This window comes from Phalangium opilio, unplaced genomic scaffold (genome assembly GCF_054372755.1).
Source record: "Phalangium opilio isolate 3A_F unplaced genomic scaffold, DU_Popi_V2 ptg000048l_1, whole genome shotgun sequence".
Taxonomy (NCBI): domain Eukaryota; kingdom Metazoa; phylum Arthropoda; class Arachnida; order Opiliones; family Phalangiidae; genus Phalangium; species Phalangium opilio.
Genome location: NW_028324170.1, coordinates 5,343,701 through 5,359,487, shown reverse-complemented (window position 1 = coordinate 5,359,487; position 15,787 = coordinate 5,343,701). Strand labels below are relative to the sequence as shown.

Here is a 15,787-nt window from a genome sequence, read left to right as displayed (position 1 = left end):
AATACTAAATATAGTAATATCCATATCGCAAAAAACAACTTTCATATTGAAATATGTACGATTCATTTCTTCTATCGTTCATGAGAACGTGGGAAAATATGCAAATATATTCTTGCAATCAGACTGTTTGAGGGTTTCAAGTCAACTGAAATGTTTTATCGAAAATTTAGACTAAAATAATTATGCCTATAGTAAAATTAGAATCACATACCAATAAAACTAACCTGTCATGTGGTACTAGTTTTTCATGTTCGCGGAGGGACCTAACGCATGCGTAGATTAATGTAAAAACACTTATTTTCTCTTATTTTCTTTAATATTATTGAATTTGAACTATTCTTTATTTCATAAGCTCTTTTGAATAAAGCAAAATTATCTACTTTCAACTTTCCTTTAATAGACCGAGAAGAGACTCTACAAAAATTGGCAAAACACTCCGTTAAAAGTCTAAACAAGTACATAGATTTCAAGGTTCCTTCTGTGTAAATCTTTAGAAATTGTTCGGTACGTTAAAAAGACAGCATGATTATTATAATAAAGGGAAATTAATTTAGAAAGAAAAAAGAAAACAGTAAATTAAAAATTTGCCCGGAATTCTTGCGCTTAAGCCAAGAATTTTATAGAGAATCTTTTGAGTCGCGGGACTATATAAATGAAAGTGTTGAAGATTTTGGTTCAAACCCGCTCATATATTACTACAGAAAAGGTAAGTGGGTTTATTAGTACTTGGCACGCTTAAAACGCAAACACAGTGAAACCATAATTTGATAATAGAAGAAGGATGACACACTGTATCCTCTTAATATTTTAGTTATGTAACATGATTATTCCCAGGCTCACCCTAAAATTTTGTTTGCTTTCCTGCTCATCAAACTTCGGATGGGCATCGCATTATGGGGTGAATTCTATAACTGTTTGGCACTAAATTCTTAGCAATCAACCCACAAACCTTGATTGTCTTGACGTGGGACAAAAATCCACAAGCGCGTTTGCTGGCAAATAGTTAAGCGCTAATAAAGTAATGATGAGGGAACTATTTATCGGGTATGTGATTCGGTTTTTAGTAACCTTGCTCCAAATGTTCCGATCATGTTACAATTACCCCACTTTGACTTTAAATATGACTGTTTCGGACCAAAATTAACCCAATTTAAAACATACCATGGCGAAGGGATATTTCACACTATATATCCTTATAGAAAACTTGGTAGCTCACATTTCAAAATGACACCGTGTTATAGACTGTTACATTATTAGACTTCATTTATAAAATTATAGTCTCTTTAAATATCCCTTTAAATATCATCGGATGTTGATAGGATTATCAAAGATTTATTTTTGTATATGCATGTATCTATCCATAGAGGATATACAGTAGAGGAGTAGAGACTTTAGCCTTTACCAATACATAATTGTATTAATATCTCGCCAAATGTTTACTATTCATTTCCGTTTTTCCCATTGGCTAATTACCTTCTGTACATGACATATCATTATTGGTTTAAAAAATGTCGTCCACTTTACTGTACAGACTTGTGACGGTAGAGAGGGATGTAAACTGTGTATCCCTCCCTCTGGGCGCGCTCTTGTGAGAGAGGATACTGTACGCGCCCAGTAGGGGCATGACACTGAGCTAAGAGATAGAAGGTTATGACGTTTGCATACGTAGTACTGCCATTACTCTATATCCTCTATGGAGGCGGAGCGTGATATTTAGTCAAAGATAACCATGTGTCTACCAAGAATCGGAGTGCCGGAAGTAACTCCAAAAAAATTAAGAAGTACGCTCTACTCCTCTACTGTATATTCTCTATGATGTCTCAGTATTTCTCCGATATAACACGTTCTAGGAACGTTTCTAGAAAAACGCTGACTGAGAGAGGTTAAGGATGGCCATCCGTGATGATATTGTATACATGTTTTTTTCTAAATTTGAACACGGTTTTTCCTCAAGATGAAACACTCTCAGTTAAAAGCTTCTCGAAAAACCGCTATGGAAAAACTTTCATTATTGGATGAAATATTTATCAAACATAACAAACAAATTTCTTGATGATAATGAATGCAAACTACCGTTGCACCAGTAGACCTTGAATAAAGTCCAAAGCCCAGCCTCTGTGGTGTTTGCTTCTCTTATAGCACTAATGTAATGGTCAATTCTCTTATATTTCGCACCTTGCTTTGTTAGTTTGTATGATCTCACCTTTGCTCTCGTGCCTAGGCTTAGAAGACGCCCTTTCATGTAACGACTAAAAAATACAGTCCATGATAGAAGAGTAAGTTAGGGTGACGTAAAGGGGAAAAGGCACTATTTTTATGTACAGGTGACATTAATCCCTTCCATACTATTACACGACCCCTACCAGGATCAGGGAGCACAAATATTTGTGCTGACTGCCAGGGTGAAAGCGGAAGTGACCCAGCTTTCTTTCCCAAAACACAAACTCTAAAGCTTGTAGCGTATCTTTTCTTAACCAGTTCCTAACTACATTTGTTTTTCGTGTACACAAGATCCACAAACACTCAACCGACCCACACACGAAATAACAGCGCAATAGTGCATTTAGTTATTACATAACCACGCGTAGATAAAAACGCACGAGGTATTCGGTTCAATAAACCCCTCGAGGTTAAATTAAACATGCCAAAAATTTAACAATATTTTTAGGTAAACGGACGGATAGATCGACGACCATTTTCAATGCCAACAAACTGATAGGAGTTTTCAATGAAGGCGGTACTCGCCAAAATTAATATTATAACAGAAAAAAAAACATAGATAACATTAATCCGGCTTTGATTTAGAAGTCAGAGACTCTGCACTACATAGAGATAAATCTTCCTGTTTGCTAAATTTGTTCTATACGTGTTAATTTACATCTATTAAAGTGAAAGACTGACTAATAATCATTAGAATGATACCTAATATTGCATAGATGTAACTCATAAGTAGTAGGCCTAGTTACAAACTAAGGAAAGTGTTTCCAATCCGTGGCCATCATGAAAAATGGCAGCCAGAAATGTATAAATATTTCTTACAAAATAACGTTTCAACCGATACCATAAATATTTAGTATGTTGGTTCATTACATCATAAGTTATGTTTCATAAGTTTGTCACTGGTAACTGAGCGCTTTTCATGAAGTGATGTAGGTGTAACGTCATAGATTTTCGTAAAGCGACGCCTGGTAAGGCGCTGTCAAAGGCTTAGTACAGACTAAATAGGAAGATGGACATGGACTGCAAAACCTAGTGAGTCAATTCTCGCTTGTCGTTCTTGAACTAGCTCGAGCTGTAAGTCCCTAGCATTACGAAGTATAGATAGTGTCATACTTAAGGAAGATATCTTATAAACTTATGTTATATTCTGAAGAAGGACTTTATGGCTTTTGGAGTTGAAACATGCCCTTCGACATTTTTTTTTTAAGTGTTGCTCCGAAAAGTAACAAAAATATCGGACGGGCTGCTAGTCATAATGGCATCACCTTGCCTTTAAATCTAACAACTTTTCGAATTACTGAATCATTTACCAAAGAAATTTGAGCGCTAGGTAAAGCTAGATTTATGATTTGCAACTATACCTTTAAAGATGAGCGTATCTCCGCTGTTAGAGAGTATCTCTGTTTTAGCTTCAATGCCATGGCAGACGTTGTTTGACACTCGGATCGGATGCAGTTCAGTGAACTCTCGACTATACCGACGACGTGACGAAAATGAAAGTTTGCCTGTGCAGTCTGCCATCGAGGCGGGATTTTATCAGCGGAGGAAGGGAAGGGAGGGGATAAAATGATATAAAATGTAGGTCTGTAGGTCCCCGCAAATTATTCGATCCTTAGATTGTCAGAACCTTGCCTCGAGAGCGCGCCTTCAATTGATCTCTCTCACTCTATTTCGGACGTTACACATTCCCGGCATTGTTTAGCTCAACGACCTCCTCCCGGTTGCCTTCAAATATTTCCTACTTCCGGGGTCAAACATTGGGTCAAAGGTAGGATTTATTTAATTAAGTTTATTTCAAGCGCAATGTGACAAAGATTTTATAGAAAATAGATTTCAAACGTAGGAAGTTGAACTTGAAAATGTGTAAAAATAAAAAACAGGATATTTATCACAGAAATAATAACAACAAAATTTTCGTGGAAAATACGATGTGATTTTCATTTAAATTTTGCTGACCTTATCAATCCGTGTTTATTAAACTTTAAAAAAAAATTAAATAACTTAGAAACCCGGGCCAAACGGAAGAAATTATTAAGTACAAGATCAATGAAATTTCGCTATCTAAGATTAAACGAAAATATTTAGTTACGGAAAATGAGGTCGGAATAAACTTCAAATTATTTCCGATAGGGGGTAGGTTGGTTTGTTGGGAAAGAAACTGCGAATCAATGTCAAGTTAAATTGGGTTTAATTAAAAAAGTAAAAGTTGCGAAAGGACCAAAACTAGGTCCGATTATCGCGACAAGTTAACTTGAAAGTGTAAGGAAAGGGCGTTTCTATCTCTTTCGGTGCGCAAAGGGGTAAACGGGAATATCCCTCTACTCAATGCGATATTTCGCTCTGGCTAATCAGTGACAAACTAATAAACAGAACACCAATGCGATAAAAAAATAAACAATTCTAAAGGCGTTTCCCTCCATCTGAAGTGTTTCTTCCGATTTTGAAATCTCGCTCTGTTTGATACATTTGATGAATAATTTCTATATCTTTGAATATTTTTGGGTTCGTATAGGAGATTTCAAAAACAAAGATATATTTTTGAAATCCTTTACGTGATTTCCACAGTCAAAGTTTTAAAAACTTTTGCCGGTATTTATTAGTTTCATATGATTTTGAAGATATTTGCTAATTTAGATTTGCAAAGATTTATTTAATTATTCAATAATACGCAAATTGTCTTCGCAAATTTTGACGAATTTGCAAAGCTTTTGTTGAATGTGCAAATTGTCACTGCAAACTTTGATGTATTTACAAATATTTTTTCAATATTATCTAATTGAATAAAACCTCAGTCCAATAAAACTATACTCTTCATGAGCGTAATAAATTTGCAAATTTGAGAATTAGCACCAAATATAATTTAGTTTATTTAAATTTAGCTTGATTGCACGATTTTGTTGACTTCTATAAAAATATTAAATTTTTAAATCTCTCTAGGTTAAAAAAACCGCGATTGTAGGTTGATCAAACTCTCGGCATAGCTGTCCCTTTTAAAAGATTGTCTATGACGTGACCTAGCTATAAATCCCGAACTTCCACAAACCCGTTAGTCCTTAAATTTCACTTTCATTTGAACGGGGAGGGCTTACGTTACATCGACAATTACTATATATCATTAAAATAATATTAGAGTTACTATATAGCCTATAGTCGAGTAATTTTGACTTAACAACTTTAACTTACGCTCGACTTGCAATCGCTCACGTGTCGGTGGTGGTAAACGTAGTCGTTACTAGGCCAGTAAAGTACGAGAAAAACAACAAACCACCTTTAGTTAGTACATCAGTCTCACGTGTTTATCTAACCGATCGAGGTAAAACCGTATCTGTATTATCCACATGCCTGTACAGTCTACAGGTCTCTCCTGGATATTTCAGAGCTCTTTCTTGCGGTGTTTAATTTACACTATTTTATTTTGTTTGTTTGTGGGTGAGTTATCACAGTTTTGTTTAGAAAATACCAAGTTTTACATAATTGTCTATCTTTTATAGTATCCAGAAACCTGAGTGTTTGTTTATTATTTATTATTTAGTATTTGTTGTTTATGCACAATCGCAATTCGTTAATTTCCGAATTTGATCAAACCATCAGTAACATCATAAGTTTATAAGATATGTTCCAAAAGTATGACACTACCTATACTTCGTAATGCTAGAGACTTACAGCTCGAGCTAGTTCTTTTGTAATCTTCTGAGAGAAGGGAAAAATATTGTTTTAGCGAGTGTCTAACTCATCGACCATAATTTAGTATCACTTAGGATGTGATTTCTACTCTATCAAACGCGAAACGGTTCTGAAAAACCGTATCAAATACTGTACAGTCTATACTCAAACACTAGAATTGCTAAGTTATTTCCTTTGTTTAGACAGTACAGGTAGATCAAATTTTCACCTGTCAGATAGGGACAATGCGGTATACTGTAAAACCGTATTTTGTTAACTTTCAATAGTTAGTTTTCGTTCAAATCTTTCGAGGGGGTAAGACGTCCACTTGAGAAATCAAGTACCGTGAAATCTATTTCAATTGTTCTTGAAATCGGGAAATTTTAGAATTTGCGAGAAACGTAGTAGAAAATTAAAAATTAAAAAAAAAAAGTTGCAAACTAATCTTCCCATAGAAATAAAATGGCGATTTTATTTTAAAGTAGCATAAGCTTATGATCTACTATTACCAACAAATTGTGTATGACGCAACTAAATCGTTATAGCTTGAATAGGTTTGAAAACAATTTTAAATTAAAGATAACCGTTCAAAAATTTTCATTGAGAACTTTAGTCAGTTGATTAGCGTCCTGCACTCTTATCATTTGTTTTTACGTCCTAGTTTAAAGTATCTTCTTATAATTTGGATTTCTCTCCACCCTCCCCCAAATCATTAACTGATCCTTGTAGCCTAACAGTAAAAAGTACGACACTAAATGAAATACGTTAATGGTGGTGAAACATATGATTTAAAGTTTAGTATACTAAATACCGCCTAGAAAACTAACAAAAACCACTTGACGGTTTCCTTCTCTGCTAGTACACGCGTAAACCCAAAGACCTGTCATAGACCAGCTAACTTACTAGTACGAAAAAACAATACTCGCTGTTTATCAAGAACAATTATACTGGTCCGATAACATCTGACGGTAAATTTCGTTATCGCGTCTGTTACAGATCAATCCGCGACTATTTCCTATCGGTGATCGTCATGAATCTGAAGCTGGGAATATTCGTATGGGCCTTTTTGGTCCTTCATTCAATTAATGCTCAAGAGACAACCATGGCCTTGGAAAGTATCCTTTCAAAAGTGATGGACGTTTCGCTTCTAGCACCACTGGTGGACGGTGCGCCGACTGAAACGAACGTATCTTTAAGTTGCAAACAAAGTTTGCAGTTGTTGAAGCAGTCGCTAAATAACGGGATACCCTGGTCTTTGCAAAGTAAGTTAAAATGGTTTTTATTTTTCATACTGTAAATAAACATAAACGCGTTTAGTTGAAGCCTACACATTTATGCGAGCTCTGTAAGTTAATTATCAGCGTCAGGGAACAAATCAGTACTCGAGATACAGAAGGGTACTTGTGAATTCGTCCAGCAATAGTATAAATTCAGCCGGAACACCTTGTTTTATATTTACGAAAAACTCTAGAAACATAGCTAAATGAGCAAAATAGCCTGTGTACTAAATTTCTTCTTCTCCAAATCAGTGCTTGACGCTTCTGGAAAAGTTGGCGCTAATATTAACTCCGGAAGGAACACTTTCCGAGGTTCTTACAAGGAATGCTCAAAAATCAATATCAAAAGTGCAGCTTTTACCGGAAGATTTTGTACTTCAACTATTGCTAGTGTAAGTGGTACAAACATTTTACTAAAGTCTACACTTTCCGACAAGCTTTGAAAGAAGATAAATTGAAAAAAAAAAAAAAAAAGTTGTTTTCGATGATAATCCAACTCACTCAAAGAATATGCCGGGTTGTTAAGATGTTTGAGTCGAATAGTTATTATAATTTAATGATCTGACCCTCTCCCTCGTGATTGAGGATTGCAGCTAGGTTATATATAAATTAAGAGTCAAAATAAACTCTAATTGTATAGAGAGATTCATCAATACACAGCGCTCAGTCTTCATATATGAATAAGAAAAATGCCATTTTACTTTTGCGTTTCGGTTTGGTAGCTAAAGTATTTGTTGACCCCCTACGGCTGACTGAGCCTCTTGCTCTGATGATTTGAGCAGAAAATTATTGGTTGTATATCCATTTCGTTCGACGTCTTTCGCGTCGTTATTAGAAGGGTCTGCTTCGTTTCTTCCCCTCTAAATCTTTCTAAAACTTCGAGATCAAATAAAATGAAAACAGTATATGTAATTGAGTACCGTTGACCTTTCCTAACGCAAAAAACCGCTGTTGGCTAAAGATATTGCTATTCAAGGAGAATTAAGTTTGGAGTGGAAATGCGTGACAGAAAATATAAAACTAGCGATGATTAAGACACGTGTTATAATGAAATAACTTAGTACTTTTGAATTTATAGACGAGCGAAAACGTAAGTTGGATGGGTGCTTACGAATTCGATGTTTGCGTTCCCTCTCAGTGCAGCGAAAATGACATTTATCAGTCACTTCTTAATGGTAAGCCGATATTAGTGTTCAAATCATGTTCAGGCGCGTTTGAGCATCACCTTTAAATGCGCTCGAACATGAGTATAGTGACAAAAGTATTTCGTGAAATTATAGTGAACTGTTTTACTTATTTAGGTCTTAAAAAGTTTGGGTTGACGACTTCGAGACCCGAATGCTACAAAGAAAAGGTAGAACTGGAACTATGTCAAAAAATTGGAATGTAAGTGTTAGATCTAAATTATGATGAGGGAACGAACCGTATTAAGTATTTTCATTATTTCTGTTATAAATTTTAGAATTATTCTATCAATTTTGCTTGGAATCGTTTTATTTGGAACCCTGGTGGATGTAATTCGAAATGTTCTAACTAAGAAGAAAAAGGAATTTGTTGAAACCTCGCCAACGACGGAAACGACGAAGATCAGCGCCTTAAAACACATCGCGGAAATACTTTGTTGTTTCTCTTTGTACACCAACGCTAAATCAGTCTTGAATACAAAACGTAGCTCTTCTAGTATTACCGCTTTGGATGGAATTCGTTTTCTAAGTACAACTTGGATCATTATGTATCATATTTTTTACCAGACAACATTTTTAGGTAAGTACACGTACATTATACCTCAGATATTTGAACTGTTTTAAAGCAAACGCATGAACCCACATAAAATCTGCACGTTTGAGACTAATGCAGAGATTTGAAGGGATACTCCTAGCTAGAATTTTTCTTTTTAAATCGGAACAGCGTGAAAAATAATGAATTTATCAATTGGAACCATGTTTCTATCTACAATAATAAATAAGATACGAGAAATTAAGTTTTATAATGGCTCGAACCACTGGGGAGTTCCCCTATTCGACGAACTCGTCAGGCGGTACTACCCATCCAATAGAGGTGCTCCCCAATGCTTCGGACACTTAATTGCTCGTATCTTCCTTAATATTGTAGATAGAAACATGGTTCCAATTGACAAATTGATAATTTTATACGCTCTTTCGATTATAAAAAGAAAAAAAAATTCTAGTCCGACGCATCCTTTTAAGAAAAGCGTACCAATCTAATAAAACTCTCTACTTTCAATTACAGCCGCTAATTTAGAAGAGTTCAATTTAAATCGCCATCAATTTGCGTTTCAAGCTGTTCTCAATGCCAGTATTTCCGTTGATACTTTCTTCTTCATAGGGTAAGAAAACGATATTATATCACACTAAACAAAGTTGTCTATAATTTTATATTTTTAACAACTTTAGGGGCTTATTAGTAGCTTACGTCAATTTGAAGAAGCTGCAGAAATCTAGCAAATACACCTGGGGAGATTATTTTCGCAATTTGTTCCATCGTTATTTAAGGTAATTCCTTCATTAAGCAACATTCGAACATAAATGAGTTTATAACATTTTCCCGCAATTATAGTACTTGATTTGATTAATTGCGCGTGATAATTAACCTTGTTTCTCATTCCATAGATTAACGCCGCCGGTGATATTTGCTATATTATTCGTTTTTGTTTGGCCCTTGCTGGGATCGGGGCCAGTATGGTTTAAAAGTATAAATCCGGACTACAACGGCTGCAAACACAGCTGCCTATTCAATTTAGCGTACATAAACAATTTTCTCGGATTGAATAACGTGGTAAGTTCAAGTTCACGGAAGGCGCATGCGTATACAGCGTATAGAGATGTGAAATTTCCGTAATATTTTGGGAAATATTTAATTACCTTCTCGGTATTTTATATGGTAATGTAAATTGAGGGAAACGAGGGGCTCTTAATGAAAGTGGAATTTTTAGTCTTTGTCCAGTACACTAATATTCCCAAAGGTTTCAGGTCTGAACTATAAATAATTAAATCATTAACAAAAGAACTACCGATTCACAACTCTAAGCTTGAAAGACGGAACTATTTAGCCTTAAGTAGTTTCGCGCGTCTCTAATAGAATTCACTTTATTCTAGTGCATGGACCACTTATGGTATTTGGCCAACGACATGCAATTTTTCCTAATAGCTCCCGCAATACTATTGTTGCTTAACAAGTAAGTAAAACTATATATACCAGTTGGTTTTTACCACTCCCATAATATTCTAGGTTCAGAACAGTTAGTTGAGTTTTTAAATATTAAATATTTGTTTTAAGGTACCCTAAAAAAGGTCTCTTGTTAAACTTTGCATTACTTCTGACTTCCATTGTAACGGCGTTCATTCTGGGTGCAGTTTACAGCCTTCAGCCTACGACGTTGTTCTTCATGAACGTTGAGTAAGACATATTTTATCAGTTAATTTTAGAAGTAGGAATGGAGAACAGTTAATATTTACTTCAGTCCGACTCATGGTCCAGTATAGAGCCCCTCCCTCCAACACGTTTAACTCATCTTATTGGCTCACTTAAACTACGTTTTGATGAAGTTGCTGACGGGGACGGCGAAAAATATATAATTCCATTTTACCTTTGTCGCTATGACCCACCTCTTCTTTCATACCCCTCTGTCCCGAGTAAGGGGGTCCGGGACTTTGACGCGCGCCCAGACTACTCTGTTCTCCATTCCTACTTCTAAAATTAAATCTATCCCAGATTATACTTTAACAAACTTACTACTTTTCTTTGTAAACGTAAATATTGGGCACAAATGCACTTGGAAAACATTTAAACTTTAATTACATATTATTATTATTGTTTTAATTTTAGAAAAATGGCGGAAACTTACAAAAAGGTTTACACGAAGCCATATACCCGTATTGGTCCATATTGTTTAGGACTATTTGTGGGATATCTATTAGTCAAGAAGCCTCGTGTGACGCTGAAACCCGTAGTACAAATAGCCGGATGGTGCTGTTCATTCGCTTTCTGTTTCTCTACATTATACGGAGTCTATAATTGGAACCAAGGATTACGCGGGAACCTTTACGTCAACGCCCTGTACTTGGCTCTTCACCGTCCTGTATGGGCCCTAGGTGTTGCCTGGGTTTGCTATGTTTGTGCCATAGGTTACGGAGGTAAGTCTCAACTAAGAATTACCCGAGATTCAACGTACTGAGCGAGAAACGGGAACCTATTATTGAATTAGTCGAACCAAGAACCCATAAAAGACTTGAGTATAACCATATTAGTTTTTATGATCTTACGGGTGAACAAAAGCTTACCAATACAGCAGTGATATGATTGAACTAAGAATAATTGGAGAAAGAACACGAGAGCGGTCACTACAACCGACTTATCTTCGATCGCTTTCAGGTCTTGTACGGGTTCTTGGTTCAACTGTTATGTAACCCGAATTCATTTAATTTCCTGCGCCATAGGGGCTTCATGAAAGACCGATATGTAGAATATAAGATCTAGTAAACGGCTCTAGATTTCATTCTTGTCGATTAGGGTTAAGGGAACTGAAACGCTAACTAAAATCTGTTTACCTCGCATCTTTCGTAGGTATCGTCAACAGTATTTTGTCATGGAAGGCTTTTGGCCCGCTATCGAAATTAACTTACGTCGCGTACATAATTCATCCCATAATTGTCAAGTCCCTCGTTGGTGTTCAAGCGGACAAACTCGTCATTAACGACTTTTTATGGGTAAGTGCGATACATTTTATTTCTTTTGGAGAAAGTCGTTCTGCCATTTGGGCCTATATTAGAAATTATTTCAACTGAACGACAACCAATAGTGAACGCCGTTTACATTGACGTTTGACGCGTCGTGCTTTTGTGGCTAATACCGCCCAAACACCACTGCCGAACTGAATGGGTCTCACTTATACTGTTCAAGACCTTATTCTGGCATAAGGTCCAGGCTTACCACTAAAGCATAAATCTGTGATCTACCATTAAGTTTCTATGTCTGAATGTGATCTAAATATAGGACTAGTCTGTCCCCTCCTAAAACTGTTTCCTAATCGTTATTATTTTCTTTTCTAGATTGTGATTTACGTCGGTGTCGTTGGCATTGCGTTTGGTCTATCGTTCCCCATCACGCTTTGTATTGAAGTGCCATTTCAAGGATTGGACAAAATGCTCTTAACACGTTCTAATGAAAAACGTGATACGAATGAACAGAGAGAACCAATCAGCATCATTTCTCCGCCAAATTATAACAGCACAGGATGTGATAACGAAGCCTTTGCCATTGAAAGCGCAACCGATACACCCAATGACATTCATAAACAAGGCACTCAAAGACTTTTATAGTCTATCCCTAATTGCCAAATACATTTTTCAGAAAAAAAATCCCTGCACAGTTCAAAATCGAAAGATCATTTTACATTACATTTGGGAATGATATGGGTACAATTGGAACATGTTTTATAAACTTATGATAAAATGGAATATGTCTTATAGACTTATGGTATAATTCAGTTTTAATTAACAAAGCCTGAGATTCCATCCCTTTTAGGCGTCTTCAAATTTTAGCGACATAATTAGGATGTAATTAACCAATTATTACTCATTTCCCTCATCATTTTATGATCTTTCGATTTTGAACTAGTGAATGTACAAAACAAAAACATGATCAGCCGGACTGCGTTGCCATTGTAATTTTTTTTTTGTTTGAAAGGTGTTAACATCTATATAATAAGCGTCAATACGCTCGACGGCGTCCGTCACGTGTTAATAACACTTGTTCGTTTTTTAAGAAGAGAGCCGATTATGGCAAACTTCGGATGGCAAGAAATCCCAAATAGTAGCTTAGTTGCACGTTCTAAGAAAATATTGAAGGGTTCCGGCGAACCGTTTAACAAGCGTCTAGGCAGATTGATTTTTCGAAGGGTGAAGAGTGTAGTAGCTTATAAGCCGCCTGGATTTTCGCACACCTTAATACTCTTAGTTTTATTAATATTAACCAAGATAATTCAATAGACTTAATGTCTGGTGCAAAAAGAGATGTATCATGAAGGTAAATACAAAGGAACTGGCGAACAAAGCAATCGGCAAAAAAAAAGAAAAATTCTTGGGATTCGAAAATTGGAGATAAACATTTCTTGAGATTCGAAAATTGGAAATAAAAATTTCATAAGATTCGAAAATTGGAGAGGAAAATTTCATAAGATTCGAAAATTGGAGAGGAAAATTTCATAAGATTCGAAAATTGGATAGGAAAATTTCATAAGATACGAAAATTGGATAGGAAAATTTCTTGATATTCGAAAATTGGAAAGAAAAATTTCTTGAGATTCGAAAATTGGAAAGAAAAATTTCATAATATTTGAAAATTGGAAAGAAACATTTCTTGAGATTCGAAAGAAACATTTCTTGAGATTCGAAAATTGGATAGGAAAATTTCATAAGATTCGAAAATTCGAGAGAACAATTGTTCAAGATTCGAAATATATATAAAGAATGTGGAACTATAAAATTCGCGAAGAAAATATGCCGCAGTCAGTGATTCAAAAGTGGAAAAAATTCGAGTACCCCATCATAAAAGGTTCATTAGCAAGGCCATAAAATTGGAGAAAAATGCTTTGATATTGCAAAATTCTACAAAACTATTATTTTATAATTGTATTTTCCATATTCGTAAAATGTTGAGTGAAAGCCAACTAACTATTCGTAAATATTATAAATATTTTAACAGTTGAAAAACAGTTAATGTAATGAAAAAATATAACGTAATTTTCGACTCAATTAACAGGCGATAACTATATATTTTTTTACGTACATTATTTAAAATTAAATATTAATAATATCAATTATAATATGTTTGAGAATAAGCTAAAGATGACAATGTTTTTTTTTTAAAAAATACAAAAGTTGATCATTCTTCATTATTGATGATAAGAGTTAAAAATCAAAATAATATATACTGTATTATTTGCACTTGTTAAAAAAAGCGTAAACTTAAAAAACTATTCATTGAAGTTGTGATTAAACATTCCATTTTGTTACGAAAATTGTTAATGTTATTGTTGAAAGAAGCTAAATAAATATTGTTAATTACGATATTTATCCGTTTTTACCTCTCCGAGTGACGTATGTCACGGAGAGGTTCTAATTTCGACGTGTCTGTGTGTGTGTCTGTGTGTCTGTGTGTGTGTCTGTGTGTGTGTCTGTCCGTTGTTACACCCACGTGACCGCGTTCGCAGTTTGCAAATCGGAGCAAACGTGTATTCAATTTCCAGACCGCATTTACAGTCCCGGAAATTGTATTGCCTGTCTAACAACTCTGTTCATTTGTTCACCCCACATGGACACCAGTCTGAACTTACTGGCTTCTAAACACCACCATCTTCTAGTCTTTCGCCCATTCCACATGGACACCAGTCTGTACTTACTGGCTTCTAAACACCACCATCTTCTAGTCTTTCGCCCATTCCACATGGACACCAGTCTGTACTTACTGGCTTCTAAACACCACCATCTTCTCGTTTTTGTCCATTCCACATGGACACCAGTCTGTACACCTGGCTTCTAACACCACCACCTTCTCGTCTTTGTCCATTCCACATGAACACCAGTCTGTACACCTGGCTTCTAACACCACCACCTTCTCGTCTTTGTCCATTCCACATGAACACCAGTCTGTACACCTGGCTTCTAACACCACCATCATCCTTAAGGTTAAGACATACGCGGCGATCGGCTAGGGTTACGAGAAACGTCTAGCCTTCCAATGGAGGGGTCTTCCTCCAAGGTTCACGCAATTGCGGTTGTTCTTGCTTATAGCTGTAGTTCGACACCCTTATATACTACCTATTTGAGTAAGGCGAGCAACCGGAGTATGCTTCATTCCAAACGTCAATATTAGTCAAGTCTCTCAAGGTTGTTTAATTATTCTTTTTTAAAACGATGTAACGCTCAATAAGGCGAACAACTAACGAAGAAAATATTTAATATTAATTATATTTATTTAATTATTTAAGAAAAATCTGTGCTAACTAAAACCATATAGTCAAAGTTAATATAGGACGAGTAATGAAGATTGCGTATAAAGTCGATACACTGTACACATTTCATAGTTAATATAGAGCGAGTATTTAAGAATTTCGCCCACTGTATTACTAATCATGGAAACTCTAGAAAATTAAAATAGGTCGAGTATTGATGTTAATAGAGACGGAGTAGAGGAGTTGAATTAGGATAAATAAAAAATGCAGTTTGTTGTGTCACTGTCTCAGTTAGAGAGGTAACGGTTGGTAAGTGCGATACTATCGTAAGTGTGTTTTGGGCACATTCGCGTTGTTGGTACACAATTAGAAAGATGTTTTCAATCCACGGCCATCTTTGAAACTTCCACACCTCTGTTCATACTCCTTGGGTGTTTTAAATTTCTTTTCTTAAAGAATTAAGAAGTTGAAACTATATATTTTATTAGCGGCGTATTTAAATATTTTTTACCGTCGCGAAACACCACAATGATAAGGAAAAATATTTTTTTAAAACATAATCAGATGAATTTCAGTTATAAAGAACTAAAATTCTGTGAATACCTAGGAGTAATGGAGTGAATTTTTACCAATGTCCAGAGATAATAAACATAAG

The 15,787-nt window shown here is 35.5% G+C and overlaps 1 protein-coding gene across 2 annotated transcripts; it reads left to right on the top strand.

Moving 5' to 3' along the window:
- Window positions 1-276: 276 nt before the first annotated feature.
- LOC149673933 (nose resistant to fluoxetine protein 6-like) lies at window positions 277-14,247 on the top strand. 2 transcript variants are annotated; one of them, XM_089839730.1, is made up of 15 exons: window positions 277-706; window positions 6,880-7,145; window positions 7,413-7,552; window positions 8,239-8,335; window positions 8,462-8,546; window positions 8,623-8,924; window positions 9,411-9,507; window positions 9,575-9,673; window positions 9,791-9,956; window positions 10,277-10,356; window positions 10,458-10,577; window positions 11,007-11,314; window positions 11,745-11,887; window positions 12,230-12,479; window positions 12,867-14,247. In XM_089839730.1, exons 2-15 carry the CDS (start codon window positions 6,914-6,916, stop codon window positions 13,166-13,168), a joined length of 2,421 nt encoding a protein of 806 aa, XP_089695856.1. In that variant the 5' UTR covers window positions 277-706; window positions 6,880-6,913; the 3' UTR covers window positions 13,169-14,247. The 2 variants fall into 2 exon arrangements, with proteins under 2 accessions (XP_089695856.1, XP_089695855.1); XM_089839729.1 differs by lacking the exon at window positions 277-706 and adding an exon at window positions 3,528-3,988.
- The last annotated feature ends 1,540 nt before the right edge of the window (window positions 14,248-15,787 follow it).